Source organism: Trachypithecus francoisi, unplaced genomic scaffold (assembly GCF_009764315.1).
Source record: "Trachypithecus francoisi isolate TF-2019V2 unplaced genomic scaffold, Tfra_2.0 Lachesis_group17, whole genome shotgun sequence".
Lineage (NCBI taxonomy): Eukaryota > Metazoa > Chordata > Mammalia > Primates > Cercopithecidae > Trachypithecus > Trachypithecus francoisi.
This window is the reverse complement of record NW_022681462.1, coordinates 79,505,704-79,523,225: the sequence shown is the minus strand read 5'-3', so window position 1 is coordinate 79,523,225 and position 17,522 is coordinate 79,505,704. Positions and strand designations below refer to the sequence as shown.

General features: G+C 40.0%; 1 protein-coding gene across 4 annotated transcripts in view; it reads left to right on the top strand.

Annotated features, from left to right (window-relative positions):
* Positions 1-17,522, top strand: part of PPP1CB (protein phosphatase 1 catalytic subunit beta) — a 52,798-nt gene that overhangs the window by 12,881 nt on the left and 22,395 nt on the right. For all 4 annotated transcript variants that reach the window (XM_033176169.1, XM_033176172.1, XM_033176171.1 and 1 more), the window contains exons 3-4: positions 13,489-13,620; positions 15,745-15,975. In XM_033176169.1, coding sequence (XP_033032060.1) covers positions 13,489-13,620; positions 15,745-15,975 — 363 coding nt within the window. The remainder of the gene's footprint in view (positions 1-13,488; positions 13,621-15,744; positions 15,976-17,522) is intronic.

The window sequence follows — 17,522 nt, the reverse complement described above, 5'->3', positions numbered from 1 at the left end:
GCCCTCACCTATATCTGTCACTTTTCTTCTTCACTCTTTTCTCATTATACTTGCTATTTGTTTACCAGTGTACCTGAACTGATTTTTAACTTATGCTTTGTGAATTCATGAAAGCCATGGGCCGTCTCAGAAAAATATTTTTATATATACACAATATTACAGACAATTTGTGGTATTATACAGAGCCACTAAAGGCCATTTTGAGCTCTGAATCCACATTAGTTATTCTTTTGTTTTGAGGCAGAGTCTCACTGTCACCCAGGCTGGAGTGCAGTCTCAGCTCACTGCAACCTTTGCCGCCCAAGTTCAAGTGATTCTTCTGCCTCAGCCTCCTGAGTAGCTGGGATTACAGGTGCCCGCCACCGCACCTGGCTTATTTTTGTATTTGTAGTAGAGAAGGGGGTTTCACCATGTTGGTCAGGCTGGTCTTGAACTCCTGACCTCATGATCCGCCCACCTCAGCCTCCTGAAATGCTGGGATTACAGGTGTGAGCCACTGCGCCAGGCCCACATTAATTATTCTTAACAGGCAGGCCTAAGATGAGAGGGAAGTATGGCAGCTGCCTGATTTTTTTTTCACTTAAAACCGTGTGTGTGTTGTGTGCATAGAGAAAGACGAGGAGGAAAGGAAGACAGAGTGGGAGAGGGGGAGGGAGAAGGAAAGCGAGAGAGCAAGAATGAAAAAACAAAGGGGGTCGGGTGCGGTGGCTCACGCCTGTAATCCCAGCACTTTGGGAGGCCGAGACAGACAGATAACGAGGTCAGGAGATCGAGATCATCCTGGCTAACACGGTAAAACCCCGTCTCTATTTAAAATACAAAAAAATTACCCAGGCATGGTAGCATACACCTATAGTCCCAGCTACTCAGGAGGCTGAGGAAGGAGAATGGTGTGAACCTGGGAGGCAGAGCTTGCAGTGAGCCAAGATTGCACCACTGCACTCCAGCCTGGGCAACAGAGTGAGACTCCATCTCACAAAAAAAAAAAAAAAAAAAAAAAGACTCCACATTTTAGCCAATTGTAGAATTTTTATTTTTCTGCCTTTTTGTTACTTAAAAGCAAGCTTTTGTGCTAAATATGGCGAAAATGCTAGGAAAAAATTAGGATGTCTAGATTTAACTGCCGTTAATTAGTGTGTAATCTTAGGGGTGGGGGTTGAGTGAGAGTTAGAATACCAGTGGTCAGTGAAGATTACTAAGATTTTTTGAGGCCAAAGTGGGCGGATCACTTGAGGTCAGGAGTTCGAGACCAGCCTGGGCACGAGACGAAACCCCGTCTCTACTAAAAATAGAAAAAATTATCTGGGCATGTTGGCACACACCTGTAATCCCACCTACCCAGTAAGTTGAGGTAGGAGATTCACCTGAAACCAGGAGGTGGAGGTTTCGTGAGCCAAGATCATGCCATTGTACTCCAGCCTGGGCGACAGAGTAAGACTCTGTCTCAAAAAAAATAAAAAATGTATGAGACACCGTGCATAGGTGTTGGAATTAGTGCTTTTTTCTTGCCATCCTTTCTGTTTTAGATAAGTAAGAACTTGCTGGGGAAAGTAGCAGAAGGTTAGTGAAAAATTTAATATACACACAACACACAGACACGTATATATCACATCCCTTGGATATGTGCATTGGAAAGACAAACTTGCAATGGAAAAATTTTTACACTGATACAAAATGTGAAATATAATAGTTGAGTAAAGGACAGAATTATTTTGGGAGAGGATAAACATTTTGCTTAATTGAGATTCAAAGTTAATGTTCTCTGTCATCAAAATTGATTGCAAGTGGTCATCTCTTGATGCTGATCTGTAGTGAGATTCTATTTATTTCATCTTAGAAGATGTCTTTTTACACAGATGGGAACATACTGCATATTCATCACTTGGAAAGCATTTATGGAATTCTCCTGATATTTGCCTTTTAGCATGTCATTACGTTGCAGATTAATCACTTCCAATAGAGGGTTAGGTGGAAGCTCCTCAGCTGCACAGTTAAATGGATTTTGATATGTGGAAATTTTTTTGCACTTGAGTCAAGGTTTGAAGAATGCTAGTTTGAGTTTGAAAAATGTGTCTGCTGCAAAATTGTGTGGGAATGAAGATCTGACTTGTTTTAACTTGACAGCACGGGTTATATATATACAGCAGTTTGCTGACCGGGTGTGGTGACTCGCACCTTTAATCCCAGCACTTTGGGAGGCTGAGGCAGGACGATCACTTGAGCTCAGGAGTTTGAGACCTGCCTGGGCAACATAGTGAGACTTGTCTTTACAGCAAATTAAATTAGCCAGATGTGGTGGCATATGCCTATAGTCCCAGCTACTTGGGAGGCTGAGGCAGGAGAATGTCTTGAGCCAGTAGGCTGCAGTGAGCCTGATTACACCACTGCACTCTGGCCTGAGCAGTAGAGCAAGACCCCATCTCAAAAAGTAAAAAATTAAACAACTTCTTTAATTCAGACAGTATTAGTTGTCAGAATGACTTACCACAATAGAAGTTTCTCATATATATATCTTTTGCCTTATAATTTTAGGCTGAATTTATTTTAAAACATACAAGGGAGCTTTCATTCTGTTTTGTAGAATGGAGGCTACCTGAAATTAAAAGAAGAAATTACTAGATTGGCTGCAAAATCTAATTTCTAAAACTCTTCTGTGTTTGATAATAGTGATTGAGGGTGATTCTTCTTGTTTAGAAAAAATTCAGTATCAGCCCTGAATGCAAATAAATTGCAATAAAGCTGTCACTGCTAAGCCATCAAAATCCTGTGTGGTTGGCCAAATGAGGATATACAGCTTTTATTACTAACAAATACTCATGAAATTGACAGTGGTTAAGTTCATGAGAGCAAATGAAGTTGATCCTTGATGCTTCTGGTTCAGTAATACCTGATTAAGATATTTTTCCACAAAAAAACTGCACCAGACTTCAAACATCCTACATTTTCTCAGATTTTGTAAAATAGTCCAACTAAGTATTTTTCTACTTTACCATCATCAGTTGTGACATATTTTAGCAGATTCCACTTCAGGTTGTACTAAAATAGTTTTTCTCAGCTGCTTTGAGAATATTCTTGCCTGTAGTTGGTTCCACATAGATTATTTATAGAGGGTAACTTTTCAGTCATTTCAAATCAGGATTGGCTCCCCAAATAACAAGTATTGCTAACACCTGTCATCAAGAGCCAAGGAACACCACTCAGAACCATTTGTCTTGTTTTTTAATTGTTTACTAATTTTGCTCCCAATGTCCTCAACTCTTTTTTACACCCTTTTTACAGAAAGGCTGATGGCCTTTAAAAGTTTATTGTCTCAAGACATACATAGTTCTTCAGCTTTTCCAATCAGGCACAATTTAATTAACCCACCCTTGATAAATGACTTAACTTGGCTAACCAATGAGCCACTTGGAAACTTGAGTTGCGGACTCATTTTCGTTTTTGTGAAGAAATTCTGCTGTGATGAGATTTCGTTTTAATTTTTTAAAAACCTCCCTCACCATTGCTTTACTATGAATTGGGAATGTTGTGGTGACTGCTCCATCTGATACCATCAGTATATGTTGTGTTTTTTTAGCACAGCTACATAATGACCGCAATGCCTTAGCACCCAATTAAATAACAAAATAATGAACACTTTATTGTGTCTTAAAAACACAACATTCAAAGTCCACTTTTCTTGCTTTGACTTGATGAGTATGCACTGGTAGTAAAAGTAAGTAAAATGTTGCTGTGCAGCAATAATCGTGACACCCATGACGCTACCAGGTTGTAACCTCACCTCTATAATTTGTGACGCACCAAAAAGCAGGGTGAAATGATGAGAGTACCATATGTGGTCTATCACAGCTGCTCAGCTCTGCCATTGTAGCATGAATGTGTCAAGTGATAAATAAGTGGCTATGCTCCAGTAAAACTTTATGGCCACTAAAATTTGAGTTTCATATAATTTTTATATGTCACAAAGGATTCTTTTGTTTTGCTTTTTGCAGTCATTTAAAAAATGTAAAAAAAATTCGTAGGCCCCAAGCCATACAAACACTGGCATCGTGCTAAAGTCATTGACTGACTTCAGAGGTACACATAAGCAAGAGAAGAAACCCAGCAGAAAACAGTAGCTGAGAAGCTAAAGATCTGAGCAGACATTTCAGTATCTACCTAATGCCAGAGAGGCAAAAATGGAAGTTCAAATCCTGCCGAATTAGAGAGGCCTTATTACACCGTGAGTTGTCTGTTGTGACCCCATCATGACCACTCCCTAAGATTGAAGGCAAAACTAAAACAGACCAGCCCTCAGGAAAATGAGTTACTGCTGTGCTGCTGCTAAAAGGAAACAGCCTTCTTTGGAGAAAGGTCTTATCTAAAATTTTTGCAATTTTGTACCCGTAATTCAGTATTTCATTCACCAAAATAGGATATGCTATTTTGGACAAGCTAATGAAACTGAATTGTCCAAAAAACCAATAAAAATTATCTAGTGCTTATTCACAATAGCAAAGACTTGGAATCAACCCAAATGTCCATCTGTGACAGACTGGATTAAGAAAATGTGGCACATATACACCATGGAATACTACGCAGCCATAAAAAAGGATGAGTTTGCGTCCTTTGTAGGGACATGGATGCAGCTGGAAACCATCATTCTTAGCAAACTATCACAAGAACAGAAAACCAAACACCGCATGTTCTCACTCATAGGTGGGAACTGAACAATGAGATCACTTGGACTTGGGAAGGGGAACATCACACACTGGGGCATATCATGGGGAGGGGGGAGGAGGGAGGGATTGCATTGGGGAGTTATACATGATATAAATGATGAATTGATGGGTGCTGACGAGTTGATGGGTGCAGCACACCAACATGGCATAAGTATACATATGTAACAAACCGGCACGTTATGCACATGTACCCTAGAACTTAAAGTATAATAAAATAAAATAATAAAATAAAATAAATTATCTAGTGCTGACAGAAAAAAAAAAGTACAGAAGAGAGCGTGAGAGACTAATGTATTGCTAATAGACAGTGGAAAGGTCTATCAGGTATAATAGGAATCCTAGAAAGAGAGGAGATAGACATACAATGGGATGGGAATATTGACTAATAATTTTCCAAAACAATGATATCAAAGCATATATTAAAGAAGCTGTGTGATTCCAAGCAGGGTAAATAGAAAGAAAACCATGGTGAACACAACTGCTAAAAATCCAAGAGAAAGAGAAAATCTTAAATGCTGTCAGGAGAAAAAAGTCATTAGCTTCAGGGAACAATAATACGAATGATGGCTGATCTATCACCTGAAGCTGTGGAAGACAGAAGACGATAGAATGGCATTCTCTTTAAAGTACTGAAAGAAAAAAACGACAACCTAGAATTCTTTATTTTGAGATGGAGTTTTGCTCTTGTGGCCGAGGCTAATGGCATGATCTTGGCTCACTGCAACTTCTGCCTCCCGAGTTCAAGCAATTCTCCTGCCTCAGCCTCCTGAGTAGCTGGGATTACAGACTTGTGCCACCATGCCCGGCTAATTTTGTATTTTTAGTAGAGATGGGGTTTCTCCATGTTGGTCAGGCTGGTCTAGAATTCTAAATCTAGTGAGCATATCCTTCAGTAGTAAAGTAAAATAAAGGCAAACTGAAGCTGAGGAAATATATTGCTGATATGCTGGCACTAGAGAATATTAAAGCAAGTTCTTCATGTTGAAAGAAAATAACATAAAAGCAAAGAACTGCAGAAAGAAATGGACAATGGTAAGGATGAATGTGAGTAAATATAAATTCTGTTTAATAGTTGTGGCTTGTGGAATTTAAAATGTAGAAACAAAAATACAACTGTAGAACAAAAGACTGGAGGGTGGTAATCAGTCAAAAGTATTTGTAATCTCTAGAGCAGCCTCTGAATGAAAAAATAATGTATAATGAAAAGCTAATAGAGGAGAAAATGGAATAGTAAAAAAATAGTTGATTACTCTAAAGAAATGCAGGGAAGGAGAAAGGAATGAATAGATGGGAGAAACAGAACAAATGACAGAATGGTAGACTTAAACCCAGCTTCGTTGGTCACATATATGTGAAAGGAGCAAACATTGGCCGGGTGCAGTGGCTCACACCTGTAATCCCAGCACTTTGGGAGGCTGAGGCGGGCGGATCACCTGAGGTCAGGAGTTTAAGACCAGCCTGGCTAACATGGTGAAACCCCGTCTCTACTAAAAATACAAAAATTGGCTGGCCGTGGGCACCTGTAATCCCTGATACTTGGGAGGCTGAGGCAGGAGAATCGCTTGAATCTGGGAGGCAAAGGTTTCAGTGAGCCGAGATCATGCCACTGCACTCCAGCCTTGGTGACAGAGTGAGACTCCATCCCCCCCCAAAAAAAGAAAGGAGCAAACATTGAAATTAATGCAAAGATCAGAAGACCTAACTATTATAGATACTGTTTACAAGGGATGTATTTTAAATCTAAGGACACAAATGAGGAAGTAAAAAAAGGAGGGGGTGCGGGGAGAGAATATGCACGCATTAATCAAATGAAATCTGAGTTGGCTATATTTATGTTGGAAAAAGCTCTAAGGCCGGAAGTAACACTAGAGGCAAAGAAGAGCATTGTATAATGCTAAAAGGATAAATTTAATGGAAAAATATCTTAAATATTTATGTATGTAATAATACAGGTCTAAAACTAAAAGGAAAGGTTGACAACTGTTATAAAAAGTTAAAATAAAACCACAACCGTAGTCGATCAGTGCTCCTCTTTCAGTAACTAGTAGAACAAACAGGAAAAAATCAGCAAGGGTAAAGGTTTGAACAACACAGCCACCCTGACCTACTTGGCAGATATTGAACACTTCACTCAATAATTGCAGGATATATATGCTTTTCAAATATGTATGAAACATTTACTGAAATATACCATATACTATACCATAAAGCAGACCTCAGTACATTTGAAAGAAATGACATCACAGATGTCAGCCAAAATCAATTTAATGAAAAACTGAAAAACTGCCATACTAGAGTGTACAACATTGCTGAGAGAAATAAATAAATGGAGAGCTACCATATTCGTGGATTGGAAGACTTGAAATTGTGAACATGTCCATTCTCTCTAGACTTAACCTATTTATTCCTTTTTTTTTTTTCTTGAGACGGAGTTTCACTCTTGTTGCCCAGGCTGCAGTGCAATGGTGTGATCTTGGCTTGCTGCAACCTCCGCCTCGTGGGTTCAAGGGATTCTCCTGCCTCAGCCTCCTGAGTAGCCGGGATTACAGGCGCCCGCCATCACACCTGGCCAACTTTTGTATTTTTAGTAGAGGGGAGTTTCACCATGTTGGCCAGGCTGGTCTCTTCCTGACCTCAGGTGAACCACCCACCTCGGCCTCCCAAAGTGCTGGGATTATAGGCATGAGCCACCTCGCCCAGCCTTATTCCCAATTAAAACCTCACAAGTTTGGGGGTGGAGGGGATAGACACAAGCCAATTTTAAAACGTATTTGAAAGTTCAAAAGGAAAATCTAAATAACAAAATTGGGATGTTTATATAACTAGATACCGAGACTTTATAAAGAGCTGTAGTAATTAAGACATTGTGGTATTGATGAAAAAATAGGCAAATGGGGTAATGAGCTATATATAAGTGGCTAGAAACAGACCTGTTCCTGTATGGTCACCTGATTTTTCTACAAAGCTGCCATTGCAGTTCACTGGGGAAAAGGATGATCTTTATGATAAATGGTGCTGAATCAACTGGATATCTGTGTGGATAAAAACCTTGACCTTTACATCAAACTATACACAGAATTAATTTGAGATGGGTTATAGAATGAAGTGGGCTATAACAATAAAATATCTGGAAGGAAACATAAGGAAATATCTTTAGAGAAGGCAAACATTTATTGAATAAGATGCAAAAAGCCTTAACCAAAAAAAGATTGACTAAATTAAGATGTTGTAACATTTAAATTCATTAAAGAACTTCTGTTCATCAAAAGATAGCGTTAAGAGATGGAAAAAGTCCAGTTTTAAAGAATGAACAAAAGACTTAAAATGAGCTTGTCCAAAAAAAAGAGGGGGGGGGATAACCTAAATGGTCTATTAAGCACATGAACAAGATACTCAGTGGCCAGGCGTGGTGGCTCACGCCTGTAATCCCAACACTTTGGGAGGCCGAGGCAGGCAGATTATTTGAGGTCAGGAGTTTGAGATGAGCCTGAGCAACATGGTGAAAGCCTGTCTCTACAAAAATTAGCTGGGCGTAGTGGTGTGCACCTGTAATCCCAGCTGCTCAGGAGGCAGGAGAATCTTTGAACCGGGGAGGTGGAGGTTGCAGTGAGCCATGATCATGCCACTACACTCCAGCCTGGGTGACAGAGCGAGACTCCATCGAAAAAAGAAAAAGGGTACTCAACAACTTTCGTCCTTAGGGATATCAAATTAAATCCAACGAATACCACCATACACCCAACAAAATGACTAAAATTAAAAATACTGATAATTTGCAGTATCAGTAAAGATGTGGAGCAACAGTGTTAGGAGGATTATGAATTGATATAGCCACTTTGGGAAACTGATGATATCTGCTACTTAATAAAATAAGCCTTCTCTGTGACCTGAGCAGTTCTACTGCTTTGTTATATACATGCCTAAGATAAATATGTCTGTGGCTATTCATAGCATTTGTAATAGCCCCAAACTTGAAATAATCCAAATGGAGTAGTAAAGATACTGTCATATATTCATACAATGGAATACAGGTTGAATATTTTTTATCCAAAATGCTTGGGACCCCAAGTGTTTGGATTTTGGATTTTTTCAGATTTTTGAATATTTGCGTTATACTTAACAGTTAAGCATCCCTAATTGGATAATCTGAAATCTGAAATGGTCCAATGAGCATTTTGTTTGAGCATCATATTAGCACTAAAAAAGTTTTGGGTTTTGGAGCATTTTGGATTTCAGATTAAGGATTCTCAGCCTGTATTTCAAGTGACTGTTAAACACAATTATATGGCTGTATGTCACAGATGCAATAATGAGCAAAAGAGCATTCTCATGTTTCTTTTTATCTAAAAGTCTAATTCATAAATATATCAAATCAATATATACTGGTAGCAGTAAGGATAGTAACCTTAGGCATTACTGTCATGGTTAGGGCACAAGGGAATCTTCAGGGTTGCAGGAAGCATTCTGTATCTTGATCTGCATGGTGGTTACTCAGGTATATAGATAGTTTAAAATTCATTGAGTTACACCCACAAAGTTAGTATACATGTATGTAAAATGTTAGCCAGGCGCGGTGGCTCAAGCCTGTAATCCCAGCACTGTGGGAGGCCGAGACAGGTGGATCACGAGGTCAGGAGATCAAGACCATCCTGGTGTACACGGTGAAACCCCGTCTCTACTAAAAAATACAAAAAACTAGCCGGGCGAGATGGCGGGCGCCTGTAGTCCCAGCTACTCCGGAGGCTGAGGCAGGAGAATGGCGGGAACCCGGGAGGCGGAGCTTGCAGTGAGCCGAGATCGCGCCACTGCACTCCAGCCTGGGTGACTGAGCGAGACTCCGTCTCAAACAAACAAACAAAAAATGTTAAAATATTTTCTAAACAGTAATAAGTATGGTAGATATTTGCTATAATGGGATTTTATCTGGTCTGAAATTACAATATGCTGAAAATTTCTAGGAAATTTTTGATCCAAAAATGTTATGTGGTGAAGTGGAAAAAGTACTGGCCTTTGAGTTAGAAGACTGATTGTGAATCCTTCTCTGCTGCTTCTCACTCCCATCAGTCTTATAAAACCTGGGCACTGTGATCTTATGCGAGTTATTTAATCTCTGTCATTGTGCAGTGGAGATAATCGCTTCCCTTTTCAGATGCTGAGGTGTGAAAAGGATTGAATGAAATGATTGATGTGAAGGTGCTTTGTACCTAATGAAGTATGCCGATTTATAGTGTCTTAAAATCCAGCAAGGTTCAGATATCCAAACACTGGAATCCCTCATGGATGCTATGATAGCAGTCTAGTTGCCCTATGTAACAGGTTGCCCGGATGATTTCTTCCTTTTTTCAGAACTCTTGAGAGTACGTAAAGGAGCAGGACTTTTGAATTGGAAGACAGCTGGGATTGCCCTGAGACATCTGTCTTATTCTGTCCAACCTTTGGCTAATTTATTTCTAATTTCTAAAACTCGTCAGAGTTTTGAACATTGGGAAAATGTTTAGCTTCTCTAACTGCATTCGTCAGTTCTTCAGATGTGACTGATTATTAAATACACTTTTATGTGCCACTAAGTTGGGGAGGGGGGGACTGCCAATTATAATTGTAAGAAGCTTTTAATTGCAAGAGTCTCACAACTTCAGAAATATTAATTAAGGGAGAAATGTGCATCCTACAAAGTTTCTGTGCAGTGTGTTTTTGTTTTTTGTTTTGGTAAATTGTTAGTTTCTGTGGATTTGCATGACTTACAAGTTGAAGCACTTTATAGCTCTGTAAAAATGTTAGTTACACAATTACTTGAGAAGTCAAAATTATACAGAGGGAGTAAAATAAATACTAGGTAAAATATTCACCACTGTGATTTGAATGTTTTAAATTGACATACTGAAGTGACTCACATTAGTCTTTTGACTTAGTAGTCAAGTTACAACTAAGTTTTGATAATTTACTGTTTTTCTTGTTCATTGCTATTATCTCTATAAACAACTGATACGTAGTAGGCTCTCAAGCATTTGTTGAATGAGTTAATACAGTTTGTAAGTACTTTTAGCTGTTTGTGTGTTGTCTGAAAGCAGTCTGAGACCTTTAATTCTTCCAAGGCAAATACTTTTTTTTTTTTTGAGACAGAGTTTTGCTCTTGTCTCCCAGACTGGAGTGCAATGGCACGATCTCAGCTCACTGCAACCTCCACCTCCTGGGTTCAAGCAATTCTCCTGCCTCAGCCTCCCAACTAGCTGAGATTACAGTCACCCGCCACCACTCCCAGCTAATTCTTGTATTTTTAGTAAAGACAGGTTTTCACCATGTTGGCCAGGCTGGTCTCAAACTCCTGACCTCAGGTGATCCACGCACCTCGGCCTCCCAAAGTGCTGGGATTACAGGCGTGAGCCACTGCGCCCGGCCACATTTTTTTTTTCTTAAACTAAAATCTTCCACATTTAAAACTAAAGCTGAGATGTCTTTTTGGTGTTAGAAAACCCCAAATGTGCATCAGAAGTAGGTAATTGATGTTTGAGAATGAGCACTAAAGAAACTATGTCAGTTCTCATAATAAAAGCAGTTCTGCCGATCATTGTTTTGAATTTCAGGGGTAGTCTTATAAAGTAGCATATTTGCTAAAGCACTTTTGAATATTATCTGTGTCTCCTCTTTATTGCCTCCTTTCTGCTTTTATATTAACATATTAATGGAATATATAGCTTTTGCATGTGGAGGCCCCCCCCCTTTTTTTTAAAGCCTCTTACTGACCTGACAAAGGAATCAGGAATTTTTAGCAGGAAATATATGGACTTTTATTTTATTTTACTTTACTTTTGAGATGGGGTCTCACTCTCACCCAGGCTGAGGTGCAGTGGCACAATCTCAGCTCTCTGCAGCCTCCGCCTCCTGGGGTCAAGTGAACCACCTCAGCCTCTGAGTAGCTGGGACCACAAGCGTGCGCCATCATGCCCAGCTAATTTTTTGTATTTTTGGTAGAGATGGGGTTTCATCATGTTGCCCAGGGCGACCTCTCACTCCTGAGCTCAAGTGATCCGCTCACTTTGGCCTCCCAGTGTGCTGGAATTACAGGCGTGAGCCACCATGCCCAGCCTTTATTTTTATTTTGCAGAGACAGGGTCTTGCTCTGTCACCAAGACTGAAATGCCCTAGTACCATCATAGCTCACTGCAGCCTCAACCTCCTGGCGTCAAGCAATTCTGCTACTATGCTAGGCTAATTCTGTTTTTTTGTTTTTTGTTTTTTTTTGAGACGGAGTCTTGCTCTGTCGCCCAGGCTGGAGTGCAGTGGCCGGATCTCAGCTCACTGCAAGCTCCGCCTCCTGGGTTCACGCCATTCTCCTGCCTCAGCCACCTGAGTAGCTGGGACTACAGGTGCCCGCCACCTTGCCCGGCTAGTTTTTTGTATTTTTAGTAGAGACGGGGTTTCACCGTGTTAGCCAGGATGGTCTCGATCTCCTGACCTCGTGATCCGCCTGTCTCGGCCTCCCAAAGTGCTGGGATTACAGGCTTGAGCCACCACGCCCGGCCATGCTAATTCTGTTTTTTAAAAAAATCTTTTGTTGACACAGGGCCTTGCTTTGCTGCCCAGGCTGGTTTCGAACTCCTGGCTTCAAGCAGTCCTCCCGCGTTGACCCCCCAAAGTGCTGGAATTACAGGTGCAAGCTATTGCTCCCAGCCTATTTTCTTTCCTTAAGATTAAATGAGAGCTCAGCAGTAAATTTAAGGTTAAAGGGAGTCAGGGGAGATGGTGATGAGAGGAAATGATTACAAGTTGAGTTCAGTGGAGCAAGTAAGGAACTCCTCTCTCTCTCCATGCACCATTCCACTCCCCTTCATCCCGCAAGTTACTGGAAACCATATTATCTTATGGCTCAGTAATGCAAAAATGCCTCAGTCCATCTAAATAGCCTTTAGAGGTTTTAATATAATGCTCTATTGGAAAATAACAATATGTTAAATTTTAATACATAGCTGATATCTTTTTTGTATTTGTTTTGATCAGAAAGTGGAGATAGCAGTAGCTAAAATTTTGGGGACTGCTGGTAACATTCCAAGAAAGTGTGAAGCTAAATCACCTACTAACAATTACAATTTAATCTCCTTTTCTTCATAGCACATTGTTCTTAATGATGCTATTGTGACATCCTACTAGATGCAGGATAAGAAAACAGGCCAGACCTTAAAGGGTGCGGGCTCTGAAATCTCTTTTTTTTTTTTTGAGCTGGAGTCTCGCTCTTGCCCAGGCTGAAGTGCTTCTCAGCTAATTGCAACCTCGCCTCCTGGGTTCAAGCGATTCTTCTGACTCAGCCTCCTGATTAGCTGGGATTACAGGCATGCACCATCACACCCGGCTAATTTTGTATTTTTGGAGAGATGGGGTTTCTCCATGTTGATCAGGCTGGTCTTGAACTCCCGACCTCAGGTGATCTGCCCGCCTCAGCCTCCCAAGGTGCTGGGATTACAGGCGTGAGCCACTGCGCTTGGCCCTGAAATCTTTTAGGTCTCTTAGGCTACTAGGCCCCAGGATGGCCACAGTACAGCAAAAAACAGGACTGCATTTCATCAACAGCAGACTTGAGGAGCATCATCAGGAGCCAGTAACATTGAAAATAGAAGTCAAAGATCATAGAATAACATTATTTTAAACCGTGGGACCAAATAGGGTCGTTTGCTGCCTGTGTGAGTTTTCTGATTTTTAAAATACGGGCATGACTCTTTGTAAAAGATTATTATATGAGTAAATTTTAGAAAACTGACTTTCATTTATTGTTTGTCAGTACGAGGATGTCGTCCAGGAAAGATTGTGCAGATGACTGAAGCAGAAGTTCGGGGCTTATGTATCAAGTCTCGGGAGATCTTTCTCAGCCAGCCTATTCTTTTGGAATTGGAAGCACCACTGAAAATTTGTGGTATGTAAATGGGTAAAGTTGGAAACAACTCTTTTGAATCATGTTTTTCCTCCCATGTTTACATTGAGGATGATCTAGAGAAAACATTTTCTGAAAATTTTGTATAAAACCGATCAGTAGGCTTTACTAAATAAAAGTGTATAAAAATTGAAACTTATAAAAATGACAAGTTACAGACAAGATGAAAGTACTTGCTATATTATATACAACAGATAAAAGGAGTTCTCTTTGTAATATATAAAGAGTTCTTAGAAATAAATAAGAGAAAGTAGTATATAAAAATAACATAGGAAGATGAAGATCTTAGAAGAAATTCAAATGGCCAGTAAACATGAGGACCTCAGCCACTTTAGTAATCAGTGATGTGCAATTTAAAACAAGTCTCCAACTCTAGTCAGATTACAAAAGAAAACCAAAGATTGATGTTTAATGTTGTCAAGGATATCAAGAAAAGGGCATTTTACTACACTGGTTAGAGAAAAATAGGTGTATAATTTAGAGGGTCAGTATGGCAACATCTGTGTCTTCTAACTTTTATTTATTTAAATTTGTTTTGAAGATTATGCTACTTTATAACTTGTATTCTTTTAAGTTTTACAGTGGCTTTTTTACAGTCCTTTGTACGGTGCCCAGCAAATAAGAAATACTAGCTGAGTAAATGTTTGTTTTTTGGTTGGTTGGTTGGTTTTTCTTTGAGACAGACTTTCACTTTTGTTGCCCAGGCTGGAGTACAATGGCACAATCTCAGCTCACTGCAACCTCCACCTCCCGGATTCAGGTGATTCTCCTGCCTCAGCCTCCCGAGTAGCTGGGATTACAGGCGTGTGCCACCACGCCCAGCTGATTTTTTGTATTTTTAGTAGAGACAGGGTTTCTTCATGTTGGCCAGGCTGGTCTCGAACTCCTGACCTCAGGTGATCCACCCACCTCGACCTCCCAAAGTGCTGGGATTATGGGCATGAGCCACTGCAGCTGGCCAGTAAATGTTTTTTGAATGGATCAATTAACTTAGAATATCATACTTTTTTTTTTTTTTGAGACGGAGTCTCGCTCTGCCGCCCAGGCTGGAGTACAGTGGCCGGATCTCAGGTCACTGGTTTATGCCATTCTCCTGCCTCAGCCTCCCGAGTAGCTGGGACTACAGGCGCCCGCCACGTCGCCCGGCTAGTTTTTTGTATTTTTTAGTAGAGACGGGGTTTCACGGTGTTAGCCAGGATGGTCTCGATCTCCTGACCTCGTGGTCCGCCCGTCTCAGCCTCCCAAAGTGCTGGGATTACAGGCTTGAGCCACCACGCCCGGCCTAGAATATCATACCTTTAAGTAAGAGGTAGTAGTTCGGAATTTGGGGAAAATAATCAGTCCCCTGTATAAACTTAAATGAAGCAGATGTAGTTACTTAGAGGTGATCTTAAAATTAGAATTAAAGTATTCTTTGAAGGTTTCTTTAAAATGTAATATAGAAATAACTTGAAGGTAATAGAAGTTATTTGTACTACGTATTTCTAAAGTTTTACTATTTGTCTCCATATTTGGCGTTAAAAAGTGACGTAAGCTAAACTACCAGATAATAAGATTGTTTTAGTTATCTATTGTTGTATAATAAATCATTCCAAAACTTTGTGGCTTACAGCAACATTAATTTACCATCTCACAATTTCTGTGGGTCAGGAATTCAGGAACAGCTTAGTGGGTCCTCTGGCTCTGGGTCTCTCCCAAGGCTCCAATTAAGTCGTGATCTCGGGCTGCAGTCATCTGAAGGTTGAACTGTGAAAGGATTCAGTTCCTTATAGGCTGATGGACTAAGAGCCTCAGTTCCAAATGAGCTGTTGGTCAGAGGCCTCCCTCAGTTCTTTGCTACGTGGGATGCTTCATTAGACAGCTGGTTTCATCAGCGAGCATGGAAGAAGGTGAGAGTGCAAGCAAGATGAAAGTCACAGTCTTTTGTAACTTAATCTTGGAAGTGACAGCCCGTCTCACTTTTGCTTGTTAGAAGTAAGTCACTAAATATAGCCCATACTCAAGGGCAGGGGAGGATTACACAGGATGTGAACATTGGGAATCATTTCATAGAAGCTGCTTATAACAGTAACCAGTTTTTCTAAAACTGACTTTTTCTCTTTTTAGGAGATATTCATGGACAATATACGGATTTACTGAGATTATTTGAATATGGAGGTTTCCCACCAGAAGCCAACTATCTTTTCTTAGGAGATTATGTGGACAGAGGAAAGCAGTCTTTGGAAACCATTTGTTTGCTATTGGCTTATAAAATCAAATATCCAGAGAACTTCTTTCTCTTAAGAGGAAACCATGAGTGTGCTAGCATCAATCGCATTTATGGATTCTATGATGAATGTAAGTGAAAATAAAGACTTAGAAAAGTAATTCATGGAAACATTGCCTAATTATTTTCTGGTTCAAAATAATTCCTTTGATTCAGAGTTTTTTCAAAATAAGATCTATCAGGCATAGGCCAGGAAGAGGAACCTGAAACTGGGAAACATGTTACTAATTAAATTGGTTCCTTGAGATCTCCTTGGTCATGTTTCAGATTGACTGGCTGCAGCTTACCTGGCTGAAGAGGCTCTTTTAAAATTAGTTTATCTAGAAACTATTCAGATGAAACAGAAGTCACTGTAGACAGTGGCTCTTGGTTTTCTAGTGTCCGTTAAGGTTTTAGCTCTCAGCATTCTTGTAGTATGACAGAAGCTCTATTAGTCCTGTGTCACACGAATTGAGAAATTCTGTGAAACTCTTTAAAAGTCAGAGTTTAATATTGTTAGAATTTAAATATGTGTCTATAAACCGTGGAAGACAAAGATACTGAATACTCTGCAGTATCCTTATTTTACTCTCTTTTTCATTAGTAGGAAATCACTGATTTGGTATTGTATGTTTCCAAGTGTTATTATTAAAATACCCTACTAGATTCAAATTTGGTCTTTTGGTTTTATTAGAGTACGAGAGTAAGTATATGTTTGGTTAATTAGAATCAATTATAATTTTCAAATTGAATTCTTTTTTATATTGCTGTCTTCCCTGTTAGAATCTATTTTTGCTTTTTTTCAGTCCTTAATTATGTTAGAGACCTATTCAAATTCATATCTCCTTGATTTACATAATGATTTGACAAAGTTTGAGGGTGTGTTATATGTGCCAGGCACTATTGTGAACACAGTGTGTGAAGCAAGACACAATACAGATGATCTCTGTTCTCATGGAGCTTATATTCTTTTTTTTCCCCCCAAGTGTTTATCCAGCACTGATTGGCCTTACCTGTCCACCCAAATAGCAGATCATCAGCCTAGCTGGGATTGTATGTCCTTGTAGTGAAAAAAGGCTCTGTCAGGCTTCCAGTGCTTAATGAAAATAGCCTTTCTTTTTTCTTTTTTTTGAGACGAAGTTTTGCTCTTGTCACCTGAGCTAGAGTGTAATGGCCCGATCTCAGCTCACTGCAACCTCCACCTCCCGGGTTCAAGTGATTCTCCTGCCTCAGCCTCCTGGTTAGCTGGGATTACAGGCATGCACCACCTTGCCTGGCTAATTTTGTATTTTTAGTAGAGATGAGGTTTCTCTGTGTTGGTCAGGCTGGTCTTGAATTCCCAACCTCAGGTGATTCACCCACCTCGGCCTCCCAGAGTGCTGGGATTACAGGCGTGAGCCACTGCGCCTGGCCATGAGCTTATATTCTAATAGAAATGATTCTGTGTTTGATTTGATACTGTATTTTATTTCTGAGATGTAGTGTGTGGTTTGAATTACTTAGACTAACAGAGGAAATGGGTTGGAGTACATCAAACTACAACATTCTTCCTAAAGCTACATCAGAAATGGAGGTATATTTTTAAAGGATAAAAGACGGGCAAGAATGTCCTTGGGGGTAGAAATGACATCAAATGAAA